Here is an 18,703-nt window from a genome sequence, read left to right as displayed (position 1 = left end):
TGCTGCTATTCGGGGCTAGCTGGCTAGCTAGCAGTGTTGATTTACGTTACGTTGCGTTAAAAGAACGACAATAGCTGGCTAGCTAACCTAGGAAATCGCTCAAGACTACACAATTATCTTTGATACAAAGACGGCTATGTAGCTAGCTATGTAGCTAGCTACGATCAAACAAATCAAGCCGTTGTACTGTAATGAAATAAAAATGTGATACTACCTGTGGAGCGAAGCGAAATGCGACCGGATTGTTGAGTGCGGAAGTTCTGTTACGTTAAGGACGACGAATAGCTGGCTAGCTAACCTCGGTAAATTAAGATAATCACTCTAAAACTACACACTCTAAACTACACAATTATCTTGGATACGAAGACAGCAAAGACAACTATGTAGCTAGCTAACACTACACTAATCAAGTCGTTCAGTTGAGTGTAAGTTGTGCTGCTAATCGGTAGACGGTGGACTAGCTAACGGTAGACGTTAGCTAGCTAGCTAGCTAGCTGCAGGGCGGTGTAGACTGCGTTAGGACGACGAAATACGATAATTACGCAATTATCTATGATACAAAGACGACTATGTAGCTAGCTAAGAAGAAAAATTGCTAAGATTAGACAAATCAAACCGTTGTACTATAATGAAATGTAATACTACCTGCGGACCGAGTGCAGATGCGACCGCTCGCTCCAACCCAGATGCGACCGCTCGCTCCCAAATGTTAGTAGCTACTATCTTGTCTCATCGCTACAACTCCCGTACGGGCTCGGGAGAGACGAAGGTTGAAAGTCATGCGTCCTCTGATACACAACCCAACCAAGCTGCACTGCTTCTTAACACAGTGCGCATCCAACACGGAAGCCAGCCGCACCAATGTGTCGGAGGACCGTGCATCCTTGGTTAGCGTGCACTGCGCCCGGCCTGCCATAGGAATCGCTGAGATGAGACAAGGATATCCCTACCGGCCAAACCCTCCCTAACGACGCTAGGCCAATTGTGAGTCGCCCCTCAGACCTGGGTGCGAACCCCGAGTCTCTGGTGGCACAGCTGGCGCTACAGTACAGCGCCCTTAACCACTGCGCCACCCGGGAGGCCTGCTCCAGCACCTATTTGACCAATCAAACATATAAACAATAGCTTACCCATTCCATATCAAGCTGCTCTATCCGTGCTAATTGGTAGAGTAGATGAATGAGCTAAATGTAAAAACAATGTTGATTCCGCTTGTTAAAAAATAATAATCTGAAGAGGAACTGCATGAACCGTTTCTTTTCTTATGGTTCAAACTGGTTCAGAACTTTATAATGCTGGTGGGAACACTGTAACGGAACGGGGGGAAAATAGGGGTTCTATTCAGAACTTTATAATGCTGGTGGGAACACTGTAACGGAACGGGGGGAAAATAGGGGTTCTATTCAGAACTTTATAATGCTGGTGGGAACACTGTAACGGAACGGGGGGAAAAATTGGGGTTCTATTCAAAACGGAACTATTGGAAAATAATTTGGGTTCCAACCCCATATTAATAGACACCTGCATGGACGCACACACATACGCACACTTCCAATCGACCGATACACAATGCCCAGGGCCTGTTCTGCTGGGCACAGAGGGAGAGAGATGGGTAACCATGATCAACCTCGCCAGCGTCACCCCCAATTACTCATTCTCTTAAAGGCCTATTAAAACATAATTGCCCAGCGATTTATATCGAAGTTAATGTGGCCCAGGATAATGTATTATTTTCCATAAGCCTTTTTCTTTTGTGTTGGCCAAAAAAAGGAGAGAGAGACTGTAATTTCCTGAGTCATGAGGAAAAGACATGTTGGCAGCCGAGTGTAATTGTTTAAAACCCCCTCACAGACACCTTCCAGTCGCCCCCTTTTAATCCTCGTTATCGCTCTCATTAGCCCGAGGTCAAAGGTCACCCAGCGCCCTAGAAACATAAACACAGGCACCGTAGAGGGAAGGGAGAGGGGGGTCCTTCTCCTATCCCTACTCCCTACTGCAGCTCCACTGAGGATGCATATCTAGTATCCTGCCAATCTTCCACCCCTGCTTAGGGCTTAGGGCTTAGGGTGTGTGTGTTAGAGGCTAGTTGAGCCACCTCTGCCTTCACCTCTGCTTGTGATCTGTCTGCAGGAATCAGGACCTTGTTTTCCCCCCAGTGTCCCTCTCTAATTGAAGCTAATAATGATCAATTTAAGTAATTAAGTGCTTTGCCTGCTTGGATGAGGGCTGGCTGGTGAATGCATTAGCAGAGCAGGGCTGCACTTGTCTGCCTTCCCTGCTGCTTACCGGTGGGGCTGGGGATGGAGGATGGAGCTGAGGGTAGGGTTGGAGGTTCCAGGGTCACGTCAATAAGCAGGCTCCCTACAGCTCCTCTGGCTTACCGGCAGATATACACACATATCCATCTTGTGGTGCATGCAGTCGGTGTTTCGTTAGTGCTGCTGTTTCATCGCCCTGACTGGATCTAGGGATGAGCTGGGGATATCCCATTTATTCACTGGGCCCTGCATCCCTCTCCATATGGCCCCGGAACCTGCCTCTCCTTCCCTGGTCCCGTGATAGTGGAGCGCAATTGTGTGGAATGTGTAAGAAGGAAGTGTGCCATCATTCAGAGTAGAAGTAGAAGAGCTGAACCGGTTTCCAGCAGACAAGCTCCGAGTCCTGTCGCTAAAACTCACACTCAGCTCTTTCCTCCCTGGTTCTCAGCGAGTGGCACACGCGCACACACACACACACACACGTGTACGTGGGTACGCAAACAAACACACACATACGCACAAAACACACACACACACACACACACACACACACACACACACACTGACACACACAGAGGATGTAAACGGAAACTTATCACCCATATTCGCATGCTAAAAATACACACATACAAAGACAAGCATCCCTTACTGCGCTACTGCATTCAAGCTTAATGCAGTTCTAGCTGTGTGACCAGAGATTATACATACCTACTGCTGTGGGTGCATGCCCTTTCTGTTTGCTCAATATGATGCACCCTCTGCCATTCTTCAGTCAGCTCTTCCATCTCTAGTCTAATACCTCTAATCTATTGCGCTAACCAGGAATGGCCTCTGCTGTATGCCTATCCACCCTAGACACATTTTTGCTTAGAATTTCATCGCTGTCGTCAAGCAACCGAGTACAAAATAGTGAATTGCAGACATAGAGAGATAATTGCCGTTCACGCACAAAATTTGGCAGGCGCCTTTCCCACGAGACCCCGATGAAATGGTGCCTCAACCCCCGAAACTGTCATTCTTAATGAAATGGTAATTACTAACACAGCCGAACAGCTGAGGGGCCCGCCAAGCTCAGCTAGCAGGACAAACATGCGACACAAACCAGGAGAGACTACAGACAGAGAGAGAGAGAGGAAGATCAGGGAGAGAGAACAGGGAGGGAAAGATACGAGAGACATGGAGAGAGAGAGCCCGTGATGAAAACTGAAAGAAAGAGAAAGATACGAGAGACATGGAGAGAGAGAGCCCGTGATGAAAACAGAGGGAAAGAGAAAGATACGAGAGACATGGAGAGAGAGAGCCCGTGATGAAAACAGAGAGAAAGAGAAAGATACGAGAGACATGTAGAGAGAGAGCCCGTGATGAAAACAGAGAGAAAGAGAAAGATACGAGAGACATGGAGAGAGAGAGCCCGTGATGAAAACAGAGAGAAAGAGAAAGATACGAGAGACATGTAGAGAGAGAGCCCGTGATGAAAACAGAGAGAAAGAGAAAGATACGAGAGACATGGAGAGAGAGAGCCCGTGATGAAAACAGAGGGAAAGAGAAAGATACGAGAGACATGGAGAGAGAGAGCCCGTGATGAAAACAGAGGGAAAGAGAAAGATACGAGAGACATGGAGAGAGAGAGCCCGTGATGAAAACAGAGGGAAAGAGAAAGATACGAGAGACATGGAGAGAGAGAGCCCGTGATGAAAACAGAGGGAAAGAGAAAGATACGAGAGACATGGAGAGAGAGAGCCCGTGATGAAAACAGAGGGAAAGAGAAAGGTACGAGAGACATGGAGAGAGAGAGCCCGTGATGAAAACAGAGGGAAAGAGAAAGGTACGAGAGACATGGAGAGAGAGAGCCCGTGATGAAAACAGAGGGAAAGAGAAAGATACGAGAGACATGGAGAGAGAGAGCCCGTGATGAAAACAGAGGGAAAGAGAAAGATACGAGAGACATGGAGAGAGAGAGCCCGTGATGAAAACAGAGGGAAAGAGAAAGATACGAGAGACATGGAGAGAGAGAGCCCGTGATGAAAACAGAGGGAAAGAGAAAGATACGAGAGACATGGAGAGAGAGAGCCCGTGATGAAAACAAAGGGAAAGAGAAAGATACGAGAGACATGGAGAGAGAGAGCCCGTGATGAAAACAGAGGGAAAGAGAAAGATACGAGAGACATGGAGAGAGAGAGCCCGTGATGAAAACAGAGGGAAAGAGAAAGATACGAGAGACATGGAGAGAGAGAGCCCGTGATGAAAACAGAGGGAAAGAGAAAGATACGAGAGACATGTAGAGAGAGAGCCCGTGATGAAAACAGAGGGAAAGAGAAAGATACGAGAGACATGGAGAGAGAGAGCCCGTGATGAAAACAGAGAGAAAGAGAAAGATACGAGAGACATGGAGAGAGAGAGCCCGTGATGAAAACAGAGGGAAATAAAAAAACACAGACACAGACAGAAATGCGGAGGAGAGAGAGAAACAGAGAAAGAGAAAGATACCGATGGAGAGACAGAGCCCAGGGAGGAAAACAGAGAGTGTAGAACAAGCGAAAGGCAGATACAGATACACAGGAGAGAGAAGGCAAAAAAGTAGCTTGTTTAAGAGTTGTGTTGTAATTGTGAAACTGTAACACACAGTGTACTGTAGATTGGGGGTGGGGGTGGGGGGGTGTCTCCACAGTAGTGATACTCATTAATAAGCCTTGCTGTTTTAAAAGTGTGGCTGTCATTGCGAAGAAGGGGAGCATTTGTTAAAAGGGACCACGCAGCCCCGATAATTGATTGCTTTGTAAGTGAACGTGTCTTTAACCTTTGGGAGGTCAGACCCGGTCAGATGCCATCAGTCCCGGAGGTTTGAACCACCTCCAGCCATTTGTCTTGTGCCGCTCCATCGTCTGCTGGGCCGATTTGTTGAGTGTGAGATGCTTTAGGTGTTTAGATTACAGGCGGAGTGGGAGAAAAAAGGCGAAATGCCTCCCCAAACAAAGGGCTCTGCTGAGATCTCCCACTGATACGCATGGGCATGAGGCCAGCAACCCAGGGTGCTGAAACTGAAGGGGCCCTGCCTGAAACAGAGCCACATAGAACCACAATGGAGGCTGAAGCACAGCCCAGTGTGGGCCTTGAAACCCAGCCAGTACGAAGCCTGAATGGGAGCCAATGTGAGGTTTGAACCACTGCCAGAACGGTGACGTGTGATCGAGCCAGAATGGTGCCTTGAGACTGAGCTAGAATGACAATTTGAGACTGCGGGCTTTGGATGTTGCTGCTCTTTTACACAGGGAAACTGGGGTCCCGAGCCGAAGCCGTGAATGCTGGAGGCCTTTAAACCACCCTGCTACCCTCCCAGGTATTTAGAGCTGTCAGTCATCATGGCTGTAGAGGCAGGCTGCACTGGGATGATTTATCATAAAGATTATCAGGGCCACTGGTCACCGCGTCACTCACACACACACACACACACACACACACACACACACACACACACACACACACACACACACACACACACACACACACACACACACACACACACACACACACACACACACACACACACACACACACAGGCAAGCAGCCCACCTATAGGACTCCACACAGACAAGGTCACGCACACTGCTACACTCTCTACAGTCTACGATTTATAGATACCGCCACAACTCCGTGTGGTCTATAAAACCCAGATGAATATGGAGAATCCATGGTCTCAGGGCAGAGGTGGCTGTGCCCTGCTAACTCTCACGGCCAGCCTGATAGATGTATTAATTATGGAGACCTTTTTCTTCTTTCGTTCTGTACACCTTCTCTAAGCCAAATTCTCGGAGCCTCTGAACTGTATATATTTTATGGTTTATTCACAGAGCAACAATCCCACTTTTGATAGAACAATTGTTTCATGTGATAATATATGAGTGAATCCAAAATAATAGAATGTCCTATGAATTAAAAAGTATATTTGTGAGGGAGACAGGAAGGAGAAGTCTGTGTGTGTGTGTGTGTGTGTGTGTGTGTGTGTGTGTGTGTGTGTGTGTGTGTGTGTGTGTGTGTGTGTGTGTGTGTGTGCGCGCATGGGTGTGCATGTATATGTGTGATATACTGGCTTTCCTGTTGATTAGGAGGCTTAATGAGCAGCAGGAGGATGAGAATGGGGGCCAGTGTGGTGATGTGACATTGACCTCTGACCCTGATTCCTGATTGGTTGTTTATATTGAATTAGACGGTGTTGGATAAACACAGAGACGATCCAATTTCTACCCTTATTACAGTCAACTTCATCAGTTAGTCTTCTTTCTTCACATTGGCTGTGACTAAATATAGCTTCGCACCTGAGAAAATGTATGTTCTTGCTTGTGTATCCAAAGTATATGTCGTTGGACATAGAGAGAAAATAATATGTCCGTTTTGTGTCGGTGGGTAGCTGTGTCGATGCGATGGATTGTGTGAGTGTGTGAGATAAAACCTCAGGGTGTATGTGTGTAAATATATTCAATATGTTTGATCATATTCAATATACATGGTGTATGTGAGAGAGAGGGAGAGGGAAAGGGGATACCTAGTCAGTTGCACTCAACCAAAATGTGTCTTCAGCATTTAGCCCAACCCCTCTGAATCAGTGTGTGTGTATATGTATGTGTGTGTGTGAGTGTGTGAGTGTGTGAGTGAGTGAGTCAGTGAGTGAGTGAGTCAGTGAGTGAATGAGTCAGTGAGTGAGTGAGTGAGTGAGTGAGTGAGTGAGTGAGTGAGTGAGTGAGTGAGTGAGTGAGTGAGTGAGTGAGTGAGTGAGTGAGTGAGTGAGTGTGTGTGAGTGTGAGTGCGTGCGTGTGTCACATCGACAGGGCCACAGTGGAGAGGGTAAAAATGATGATCTGGAATTGTCTCTCCACACCGACACCCTGGTGAAGAAGGTGCAACAGCACCTCTTCAACCTCAGGAGGCTGAAGAAATTTGGCGTGACCCCTAAGACCCTCACAAACATCTACAGATGCACCATCGAGAGCATTCTGTCGGGCTGTATCACCCACCGACTGCGGGAGGGGGGTTGCGGTCAGCCCAACGCATCATCGGGGGCACACTGTCTGCCCTCCAGGTCATCTACAGCACCCGGTGTCACAGGAAGGTCAAGAAGATAATCAAGGATCTCAGCCACCCGATTCACGGCCTGCTCACCCCGCTACCATCTAGCAGGTGGAGACAGTACAGGTGCATCAAAGCTGGGACCAAAATTATTTAACAGCCATCACTAGCCGGCCCCACCCAGTACCCTGCCCTGCACGTCAGACTCTGTCACTAGCCTGCTACCACCCGGTACACAACCCTGTACCTTAGAGTCTGCTGCCCTTATGTACATAGAGTCATTGAACACTGGTCACTTTAATAATGTTTACTCATCGAATATAACTACTGCTGTACATACTGTGTGTATTTAAATACTTTCATCTTGATTTAGCTCGTTCTATTTCTACTACTGTACGTAGCATTTTAGTTATACACATTGCATATTTATTTATATACTATAGCTCACTATAGACATAGCTCACTAATATATCTACTGTTGTTGTCACGCTCTGAGCTTTTATTCTCTATGTTGGTTAGATCGGGGTGTGATTTAAGGGTGAGTTATCTAGGTGAATTATATTTCTATGTTGGCCTAGTATGGTTCCCAATCAGAGGCAGCTGTTTATCGTTGTCTCTGATTGGGGATCATATTTAGGTAGCCATTTTCCCGTTGTGCTTTGTGGGATCTTGTCTATGTATGCCTGTGAGCATTATATGAGCGTCACGTTTCGTTTGTTCGTTTTGTTATTTAAAGTCTATTCCAAAATAAAGGATGGAAACATACCACGCTGCATCTTGGTCCACTCCTTATAACGATCGTGACAGCTGTACATATCATTCTTAGTATATCTTGTGTAAATTCATCCGGTGTAAAGTATATACATATACAGAAGATTGCATTTGGATTACTGTTACAGTGCTATTTGGGTTGTTGATTGGATGCATTCTTACATTATTATTTTACATACATTATTATTTAAAATGTTCAAGTGTTTTATTATTTGTGTACTTGTTTGACATTTTACTGCATTGTTAAAAGCTAGCAACATAAGCATTTTGCTGCACCTGCAATAACATCTGCTAAACTGTGTACACGACCAAAAGACTTTGATTTGGTTTTGATTTGTGTGTGTGTGACACACAGCTGTGCCCAGAGGGACAGGGGAAGTGGAGCGCTGTACTTCCTGTGGGGGGGGGGGGGGCTCTCTCTCGGCGGGGGTGTGCAGCGGGCGTGCGGACGGCCGTCTGCACCCCTACCCCACTCCCACAGCGCCGCGGGCGAGAGGGTCCCCGTGCCCTCCACCCCCACTAATGTATAATTCATGCAATTTTGATGTTTTGCTAGGGGAGAGAAAAATACAAGAAATTTCCAAATAAGGTTGCCTGTTTTTTTCCCCAATCCAGAGTTCATTTGCGATACCACACAATTAGTCGAAAGGAATCTGCGGATATATGGCTGCCCTAGAGTTGCACCAGTAATAACCAAGGGAGAAAAATTCACCCAATAACTTTGTCCCGAGTGTTTCAATTCCCAAAAAGTGCCTGATGGAGAGAGTTGCTAACAAGTATAACGGAGTATATGAATCTCTAGATGGACTAATGAACCCCAAATGCCCCATGGTAAAAACAAAACCCACACAACTCCATATCAGACCAATGACTGTGGTTATCAGATGCTTTAACAAACTAAAAAGGAGAGATTCAACTATGTTTGATGCTCATGTACAACACTATAGATGGCAGATGGGTTCTAATCTATGGTATCAAAAACTCGTTACTTTGCTCAGCAAAAAAAATAGAAGAAAAACACTTGGGACTTTGAATGGAATCTTCCGCCAAGCTTTTAGCACTATGCTCACTCACAAGGGCACTATCCTTCAGAGGGACCGGGGGCCAACAACAGCGTCCCCCAGAATTTCATCTTCAAACCCACTTTGAATTTGTGTTTGAATAGCACTCAGGCGACAAATCAAAATATGTTGGATGCTAAGAATGAGGTCACCTGCTATTGATCCTTAAAATGTTCCTAGAGAAGTCTCCTTGTATAAAGGGATGTTTACACGCTCGCTTCTTTGAGTGATAGGCCCAGTGATGGATGGCCACTCTCTCTCTCTCTCTCTCTCTCTCTCTCTCTCTCTCTCTCTCTCTCGCTCTCTCTCCCTCTCTCTTTCTCCCTCTCTCTGAAGTGACCGTACCAAGGCCTGTGACAAACGCCTCATTTTCTCCTGACAGATATTTCATTAAACGTTTAACTCTTTGCAAGGTAATTGACTTGACATTTCAGGAGGAGGGTTTTGGCACTACTTATTGTTGCCTCTGCAATTGACTGTCAGATGGACACTTGTCTAATAAATCTCCAAAAGCCATTTAAAGGAAACCTAAAGGGAGTGTCAAATGCTGGCTTGATTAGTGTTTTTAAAGCTTTTCTTGTCTCAAATACTGCTATGGACCTATGTGAACAAAGCCTGTGAAAACCATCAATATTTCATTCCAATAAATAGCATTGTGTGTCTTACAATTAACATTTAAACCAACAAAAGGAGGAAAGTGTTTTATGGCAAGGCCTTGCGCTGTGTAGGTCCCAGTGGCACCGATTTAATTAAGACCTCTTGTCTTAATTACTTAATAAGCCTAATTAGGAACATTTCTGGAGAGAGGTAGTTGGCTGTAAGTGAGATGGAAATCGGTGGAATTTGAGTAAGTCCATTTGTTATTTCATTTAAGTCCAATGTTAATCAAATCAACGTATGTGTGTGTAGCACGGCTCGGGGAGATGTTTGATCACCGTGGGATTTGTCCGGACCTCCAATTCTGCATTAAAAACACACTGCTGATAATCATGATACATACGGATTAAAAAAATATTTAAAAATAATCTCGTAAACCACATCTGAAAGAGTCTGTGCGGCAGTCGGTTCAAGCCTATAATACTGCCGGTGTTTTGTCATTGTTACCTGCCATACATAGACAGATGTGTGGAGGAGAGGGGGCGAGAGGAGGGTGAGGAGGTGGGGTGAGGAGTGGGGGCCCGCCGTGTCACCGCGGCGATAAGCAGGGGGGCGAACCCACCCAATCACATAGTCTGCCGCTGGCGCGTTCCTGGCCACTTAATTAGAGGTTGTTGGTACCACAGAAGGTGTCACCAACCTTTTCACTGGGAGAACAGATGGGTGTCCTTTTTCTGAGGCCCTGCCAATGCCCCACTCTCCCGCGCTCCTGGGAAAATGACCTAACTCAAAGGCAGCTGCTTAGTCCAGCTTGAGTGATTCTTTAGAGACACTTCTATTGGGGATTTAGTGGCGTGTCCCGCTGCAGAGAGAGGGGAAGAGACCAAGAGGACTGTGTCCCCGACCAGTCATTAGTTCTGTGTTTTTACATGTTATGATAGATGGAGTTATATTAGGCTTCCGTATCGATGTTTCTTAGACACGGACTGCAGGAGGAAAGTGAGGGTCAGACCTCAAAGTGCGTGACGAGTTCACGTTCTGCATGTGGACTTACCTCCCCTCGCCACGACCAGATGGTGTGAATGTCAACAGAGATTCTGTCCTGGGTAGGACTGTCTGGGGAACAAACAAAAAAAATGAAAGGGTTCCCTCGACAGTTGCAAAGAGGGGCCATGGAGAGACTGTGAGGGGAGGAGCCTGAGTCCTAATAGATAAAAGAACAGAAGAGTTGTGAGAGGGCAGAAGTTTCCACTGGTGAGTGAAAGGAGATGCAGAGAATCTGAGGCTGCAGATTGGTCTGGAGAGGTTCTGGAGGGGGTCCGGATTTTACATTCCCCGTGCTGGGTGGACAGAAGATGGCCTGTCACTCATTCGTCAGCTTGGCTCAGACTGGGGAACCAGATGGTTGATTAGAACACAGCGCAATTAGAATCACAGGGTCACATGCTTGTTTTGTTATTGGAGGCTAGGGATATCTAGTTTGCCTGCATATGGTATATCTGTTGATTTTGAAGTTTAGTTTAATGTTAGCTCTTGGGATCTTTGTTTTGCGTTCATACCCTTTCGTAAAAGACTTGTGAAATAATTGCAAACGGTTACACAATAGGAACAATGTTTTTCGCTGTTGTTGCTGATTAATCATTTATTTCGAGAAAGGTGAAAATATATGGACTGTATATAAAGTTTGGTATAAGTGAAAATGTAGGGTAAGAAAAACACATTTTACTCAGGTTTTATGTTATAGTCAGGTGATTCTTCCGATGCCGTGTACTTTGTCCCGCCTGTTAGTCGAGGGATCTCATCTGATGGCAGAGTGGGGAGTTTCTCTGGAAATAGACTCAGCTCAGTTCAAGCTGTAGCATTTTATTGGCGTGGCAGGACATAAACTATGTCGTTTTCATCATGTCCTATAGTGGGTAAACCTGTTTCCTACTGCTTTTTTTCTATCAGATATATGTCTGCTCAGTTTTATGGTTGTGGAGTTGGGGCCAACCCTGATCGATCTATTGAAGCTTGGGATTTAATAGCTGCACAGCGCCCGGTTCAGGGCAAGGGGGAGGAAGGTATATTTAATCACTAAACAGGAGAGAGGTGACAAGCCCCGGTCGCTAACACTTTCTGTTTTATGAGGAGGAGCAGAGCACGGCTCACACAGTCACACACTGTGGTGTTAGGACACGATGGATGGAAGACAGGCCTACAATAGCACAATTGGTCTTTGATATCAATGGGGGGGGTTTTTCAATCTTGAATTTGACTTGCCATACATCAAAGATTAAACCTGATAGTACTTTTAAACAGTTCAACTTAAACTATCTTATAAATATTGCCCACAGTATTCAAGTGAACCCAAATGATCTTGTCCCAGACGACTACAGTGTCACGTCTCTACCCGCTCCCCCTCTCCGGCGCTCAACATCGCCAGTTTATTCATTATTACTCACACCTGCCACCATCGTTACGCGCACCTGCGCTTCATGAGACTCACCTGGACTCCATCCCCTTCCTGATTACTTCCCCTATATCTGTCACTCCCTTTTTTTTGTTCTTCCCCCCTTGCGTTACTGACTCGGTTTCATGTCTGTACGCTGCTCGTGTTTCTTGTTTTGTTCTATGTACCCGTGATTTATTGAATTCACTCCCTGTACTTGCTTCCCGATTCTTAGCGTACACGTTATAACAGTAGCATCTCTACATGGCTAATGGTGAGTCGTGGTTGGTGACTCAGCGCTGGTGATAGTGTGGTATTAGATTCTGTCCATTAAATCCTGTTGTTGCTGTTTGGAGACACAGAAGGGGAACTCTGGTCCAGCCCCCCCCCCCCCCCCCCTCTGATAGATAGACAGAGCTGAGAGAGATGTGGGGGTAAAGAGAGAGAGAAAGATTGTTAATTTATTAAATACTTCATATCGATTGCTTTGGCAACAGTGGCAACCCATCCATTCATGCCAATAAAGCATTTATTGAATTGAGAGAGTGCGAGAGGGGGAGAATGGGCAGCGAAATGACCGTCCGTCACTGGGCCAATCACTCAATGAACTGACAGAGCGCACATCCCTTTATACGAGGAAAAATATCTTGGAAAATGTAAATGATCAATAGAAGGTGACTTTCAGAGACTTTGACTTTTTGTCTCACTAATGAGACCTCCTCATAGAGAGAGGGAGAGGTCCCCTGACATTTTTGGCACTGGGAGCTTATAGAGCACCCTCCACCTGTGCCCTGCCATGCTCTCAGACCCTACTCCCCCCTGCCACTGATGCCCCTTCACTTCCACTAAGCTCCTGATGTGTCTAACGTTGAAACTGAGGGGTACAGCGCCTTGCCCACCAGCTACGCATGTTAAAAGTCAGTAAGTCCTCCGGACCCCCCTGCCAGTCCTCATTCTCTGTTGTCTCTTGCAGTGACGGAAATGGTGGTGGAGAGAGAGGGTGAGAGAGAGAGAGAGAGAGAGAGGGTGAGAGAGAGCCGATTGACTTATAAATCAGCTCCTTCTCCTTCTCCCTGACTTCACCGAGCAGGAGAGAAGGGAGAAACATGGAGAAAGAAAGAGAGAGAGAGAAAGAGGTAGAGAGAGGTAGAGAGAGAGGTAGAGAGAGAGGTAGAGAGAGAGAGAGAGGTAGAGAGAGAGAGGTAGAGAGAGAGGTAGAGAGAGAGGTAGAGAGAGAGGTAGAGAGAGAGAGAGGTAGAGAGAGAGAGGTAGAGAGAGAGAGAGTAGAGAGAGAGAGAGAGAGAGAGAGGGGTAGAGAGAGAGGTAGAGAGAGGCCCGTCATCCAGACTAATGACTTTCACTTATTGCAGATTAATGATGGAGCGATGTTAATTACACTACGAGCTCTTTGTCACCCTCTGAGGTTACCACTGTGAATGTTGTGGGAGCGTTATGGGCAGCATTCGGCCTAACAACCGTGATTATTATAGCCTTCGTCTCTGGGAGAGAGGGATGGAGAGTTGGAGGATAGAGGGAAAGAGGAATGGAGAAGCGAGCGGGGGAGAGACAGACGGAGGAGAGACAGAGGGAGAGGGTTTGGTGTGAAGGCAGTCTGGGAGAGATGGATAGAGGGGCGTAGGAGAGAGTGATAGATGGGCGGAGGACAGAGGTAAAGAGGAATGGAGGAGAGAGAGAGAGGCAGAGGGATAGAGGTGGGTGGGAATAAGGCAGCGCTGTGTAAGGGGAAGCCATTGTGTAGCGACCGTCTGATCGTAACGGTAAAGACTGAATAATGGGGCTTGATTACGGTCCATGAACGGCACATCGTTCCGAATCAATCGTCGAGCACAATCCCAGGAGCGCCAACAGCAGCCCTCTCTCTCCCCGGACAGAATAGGAAGTGATTGTGTCAGAGGACAACATCATCATCCTGGAAATGACTTGTTGCCTCCTCGTATGGAACCATTAGAGCAGGTGCACCCACACCCACGAGCATTTCCTAATGCACTTAGGACACACACATCTACAAAAGCTTTCACAGTCACCTTAACATGCACATTCACACACCTCACACACCACATACACCACATAACGCTGCATCAATTAAAGCACATTGGAATCAAATCTACTCAGACAAAGACTGACTGGTGTCTGTACACATGGGCACACAAAAGCAATATTTAAGTGATATACCAGATGATACAGATGATCCTTGTCTAACAATGTGTTTGCCCTGGTCTCAGGTATGGGTTTGGGGTTCTGGATGCAGGGCTGATGGTGCAGCAGGCCTTACAGTTCCAGGCTGTCGCCCCTCACAGGAAGTGCACACAGGAAGTCACTCTTGACCCCATCAGGTGCTGTCACAATGCTACAGCATCCATTTAAAAAACATATTGGTGCAGAGGAGGGGCAGGAAGGCTAAGAATTGATATATGGGACAACAAGATGTCTATACTTGATGATGTTTTCTGTACTTTGGGACAACACGAATTTAAAAATAATTTAATAATAAAGAAAACAAAATGATTTAAAAACAGCCGGGTGATGTCTCTGGCAGCAGGTTTGTGTGTTGTCGACATTTGATTGACAGCTGTGTGGATGGTTGTGATGGTGATTGTTTCTCTGAAGGATCCTGCCCTCTGGAGGAGAGGTCAGTGTGAACATCCAATCAGCAGGCTGCTTGGGGACGGACACTGAGGTCAACACACTGGAGCATGTGCAGGTCAGAAAGACAGGTCCAAATGTCATTACCAAGACACCACGCCCTCTAACCGGGTGTGAAGTGTGTGTGTGTGTATGTGAATGTGTGTGCGTGCGTGCGTGCGTGTCTGTCAGTATGCAAATTGAAAAGGGGTTTGTTTCTGGCTGCTTTCTCTTGGCAGAAAGCGTTGGTCAGGGCATCGCTGCAAGTGTGATTGATGGATGTGTTGCCATGGGAATGTGCTGTAAACAGGAGCAGGCTGTCAGTCTTTTAAAGCTCGGCAGCATCTCACTCTCAGATGTGACATTGTCACACCAGATGTGCTGTGTGAGATGAATGGGGGGGGGGGCGGGTGGGTGTGCACTTCATCTGTTTAAGACATTCATCTAATACTAAAACTAATACTCCCCCACCTCTCTCTCTGTCTGTATCCTTCTCTCTCATACTCACACACACACACAACCCCAGGTAAAGGTGAGTCTCAGCAGTGTGTGTCGTGGTGACCTCTCCATAGCCCTAGCGTCCCCGGCGGGCACAGTGTCTCTGCTCCTGGCCACGCGGAGCAACGATGACTCGGCCGCCGGCCTGAGGAACTGGACCCTGATGAGCGTCCAGTCCTGGGGGGAACACCCTCACGGCGTCTGGACACTCAAGGTCAGCCACAGTCCTTTACCATGTTTACACCCACAAAAGAACTTTAAATTCACCTCACACAGCAAATTCACCAGTGGACATTTAACTTGGAAAGGGTTACATTCATCACTTCGACAGAGCTCATAGAAATTTGAATCTAGCTAAATGAACACTTTTGGAGACTAGACTCAGTTCATCCCAGTCTCATCCGACAATAGCCTTCTCTATTTTCCTCTCTGCAATGCGTTGATGGATTTACTGAGTGATGTTTGATATTGAGGAAGGGACTAAATGGAAAGGAAATTAAGAATCCCTGGTCCATTCCACTGAATGACCCATTAGACTTCAGACGGACTGTCGTGCGATGCAGACAACGATGAGACAAAATGGGTGAGGTCATTAAGTGTGTGTTTGCGTGCGTGCGTGCGTGCGTTCATATTTGTGTGTGTGTGTGTGTGCATGTGTAGGTCAAATGGGAATCAGGTCTTGTAAACAGTTGGAGGTTTATAGATTTTTTAAAAGCTGGCAAGAGGAAGGGGACCTCTCCCCACCCTACACACACACACACACACAGAGACAGACACGCACACACTCACATCCTCCTGCAGATTTACTGTCCCCTTTGTGACCAATTACTCAGGCCCAACGCTGTGGAGACACAGAGAACACAGCAGTGTGACACACGGGCTACAGTGTGCTCAACACGCATTAACACTGGGAGCTGTCGATGCTCGGCACAGCTCGGCACAGCTTAACACACTGCTAATCAGCACACACAGCACACAACACAACCCTTAACGTACAGCAGCTTACTGTAAATCAGCCGACAAACAACACATACTGTTTGTACGCATACACACACACACAACACGCAACAACTTACCTTAACTCAGCACACAAACAATGCACACACATTTACAGTAAACATGAACACAAATATGAATGCAATGCACACCTTGCACTACACACTTGGCCACAGAGAGAGGGATGCCTTACCACACAGACTTAGAGAGGACTTAACACAGCTATCTCCTGTATCAGTGTTTTACTCAAGGACAGTGGAGGGGGTGAAGGAGGCTGGAGGGGTGTTTCTGGCAGGACTGGAGATAGTCTTTATTGATTTGTCATGATGACAATTGTCAAAGGTGGTGAAAGAGCCAGATGGAATTGAAAGAGAAAAAGGAAGGCTCTGCGCCATGACCTTCCAGCACGCTGAAGGATATCACCGCAGGGCAGTAAACGCTGTAAGACAAGGTAGACTCTCTCTCTCGCTCTCTTTCTCTCTGAGCTCACGCTCTCTTTCTCTCTGAGCTCACGCTCTCTCTCCTCACTCTCTCTTTGAGCTCTCGCTTTTTCTGTCTCCACTCTCTATATACTCTATAATGTATCTCTCGTTTTCTGCTCTCTCTCTCTCTCTCTCTCTCTCTCTCTCTCTCTCTCTCTCTCTCTCTCTCACCCGCCCAGTCTCTAACCCGCCTCTGTAATAGCCCAGAGGAAGCTGGCTGGTTTGTTTACACTGGAGTGGGAATATTAGTGTACATGAATATATCCCTGCTCAATAGAACACTGTTGCCCTTCTGCAGTGTGAAACTGAGGTAACATCACATAGGAAATGAAAAGTACAGTATGACAATTTAGACCCAATTGCTTTGTTTATTGTTGGTTTCTACGACAATAAAGAGTAGTACCCATGGAGACACACACACACACACACACACACACACACACACACACACACACACACACACACACACACACACACACACACACACACACACACACACACACCACTGCTCAACCTCCTCTGGCTCACAACTGCCCCCTCTCTGCCCACTCAGCACACCACAGCCCCTGGTGCCCACACGGATGGCATGGTAGCATGGCATCATTGCACTATGGCTCGGCTTTAGAGGTTTTAGAGGAGAGATCCCTATTCCCAGTAGACTGGATAGAGCTGGATAGAGAACTAACTGCAGGAGAAATAGTGTGTTTAGCCTAGAGCAGTGTGGCGGGCATGACTGACGGATGATGTACTGTGCCTTCGGAAAGTATTCAGACCCCTGGACTTTTTCCACATTTTGTTACGTTTACAGCCTTGTTTTTTTGTAGATTGATGATTTCCCTCATCAATCTACACACAATACCCCGTAATGACAAAGCAAAAACAGGTTTTTAGACATTTTTGCTCGTTTATAAAAAATGTCAAACTGAAATATCACATTTACATACGTTTTCAGACACTTTACTCAGCACTTTGTTGAAGCACCTTTGCAGCGATTACAGCATCGAGTCTTGTTGGGTATGACGCTACAAGCCTGGCACACCTGTATTTGGGGAGTTTCTGCCATTCTTCTCTGCAGATTCTCTCAAGCTCTGTCAGGTTGGATGGGAAACGTCACTGCACAACTATTTTCAGGTCTCTCCAGAGATGTTTTATCGGGTTCATGTCCGGGCTCTGGCTGGCCACTCAAAGACATTCAGAGACTTGTCCCGAAGTCACTCCTGCACTGTCTTGGCTGTGTGCTTAGGGTCGTTGTCCTGTTGGAAGGTGAACCTTGGCCCCAGTCTGAGGTCCTGTGCGCTCTGGAGCAGGTTTTCATCTCCCAGTCCCTGCCACTGAAAAACATCCCCACAGCATGATGCTGCCACCACCATAGGGATGGTGCCAAATTTACTCCAGATGTGACTCTTGGTATTCAGGCCAAAGAGTTCAATCTTGGTTTCATCAGACCAGAAAATAGTGTTCTGATTGGCGGAGTGCTGCAGAGATGGTTGTCCTTCTGGAAGGTTCTCCCATCACCACAGAGGAACTTTAGAGCTCTGTCAGAGTGACCATCGGGTTCTTGGCCACCTCCCTGACCAAGGCCCTTCTCCCCCTATTGGTCAGTTTGGCCGGTTCAGCCAGCTGTAGGAAGAGTTTTGGTGGTTCCAAACTTCTTGCATTTAAGAATGATGGAGGCCACTGTGTTCTTAGGACCTTCAATGCTGCAGACATTTGTTGGTACCCTTCCCCAGATTTGTGCCTCGAGACAATCCTGTCTCAGAGCTCTACGGACAATTCCTTTGACCTCATGGCTTGGTTTTTGCTCTGACATGCTCTGTCAACAGTGGGACCTTGTATAGACAGGTGTGTGCCTTTTCAAATCATGTCCAATAAATGTAATTTACCACAGGTAGACTCCAATCAAGT

General features: G+C 46.7%; 1 protein-coding gene across 1 annotated transcript in view; it reads left to right on the top strand.

Annotated features, from left to right (window-relative positions):
• LOC115114274 (PC3-like endoprotease variant B) overlaps window positions 1-18,703 on the top strand; it is a 151,309-nt gene that overhangs the window by 116,289 nt on the left and 16,317 nt on the right. Inside the window, exons 14-16 of the mRNA XM_065006131.1 lie at window positions 14,423-14,533; window positions 14,808-14,901; window positions 15,349-15,534. Coding sequence (XP_064862203.1) covers window positions 14,423-14,533; window positions 14,808-14,901; window positions 15,349-15,534 — 391 coding nt within the window. The remainder of the gene's footprint in view (window positions 1-14,422; window positions 14,534-14,807; window positions 14,902-15,348; window positions 15,535-18,703) is intronic.

Source organism: Oncorhynchus nerka, linkage group LG3 (genome assembly GCF_034236695.1).
Source record: "Oncorhynchus nerka isolate Pitt River linkage group LG3, Oner_Uvic_2.0, whole genome shotgun sequence".
Classification (NCBI taxonomy): domain Eukaryota; kingdom Metazoa; phylum Chordata; class Actinopteri; order Salmoniformes; family Salmonidae; genus Oncorhynchus; species Oncorhynchus nerka.
The sequence above is the reverse complement of the archived record's forward strand: the minus strand, read 5'-3'. Positions and strand labels throughout refer to the sequence as shown.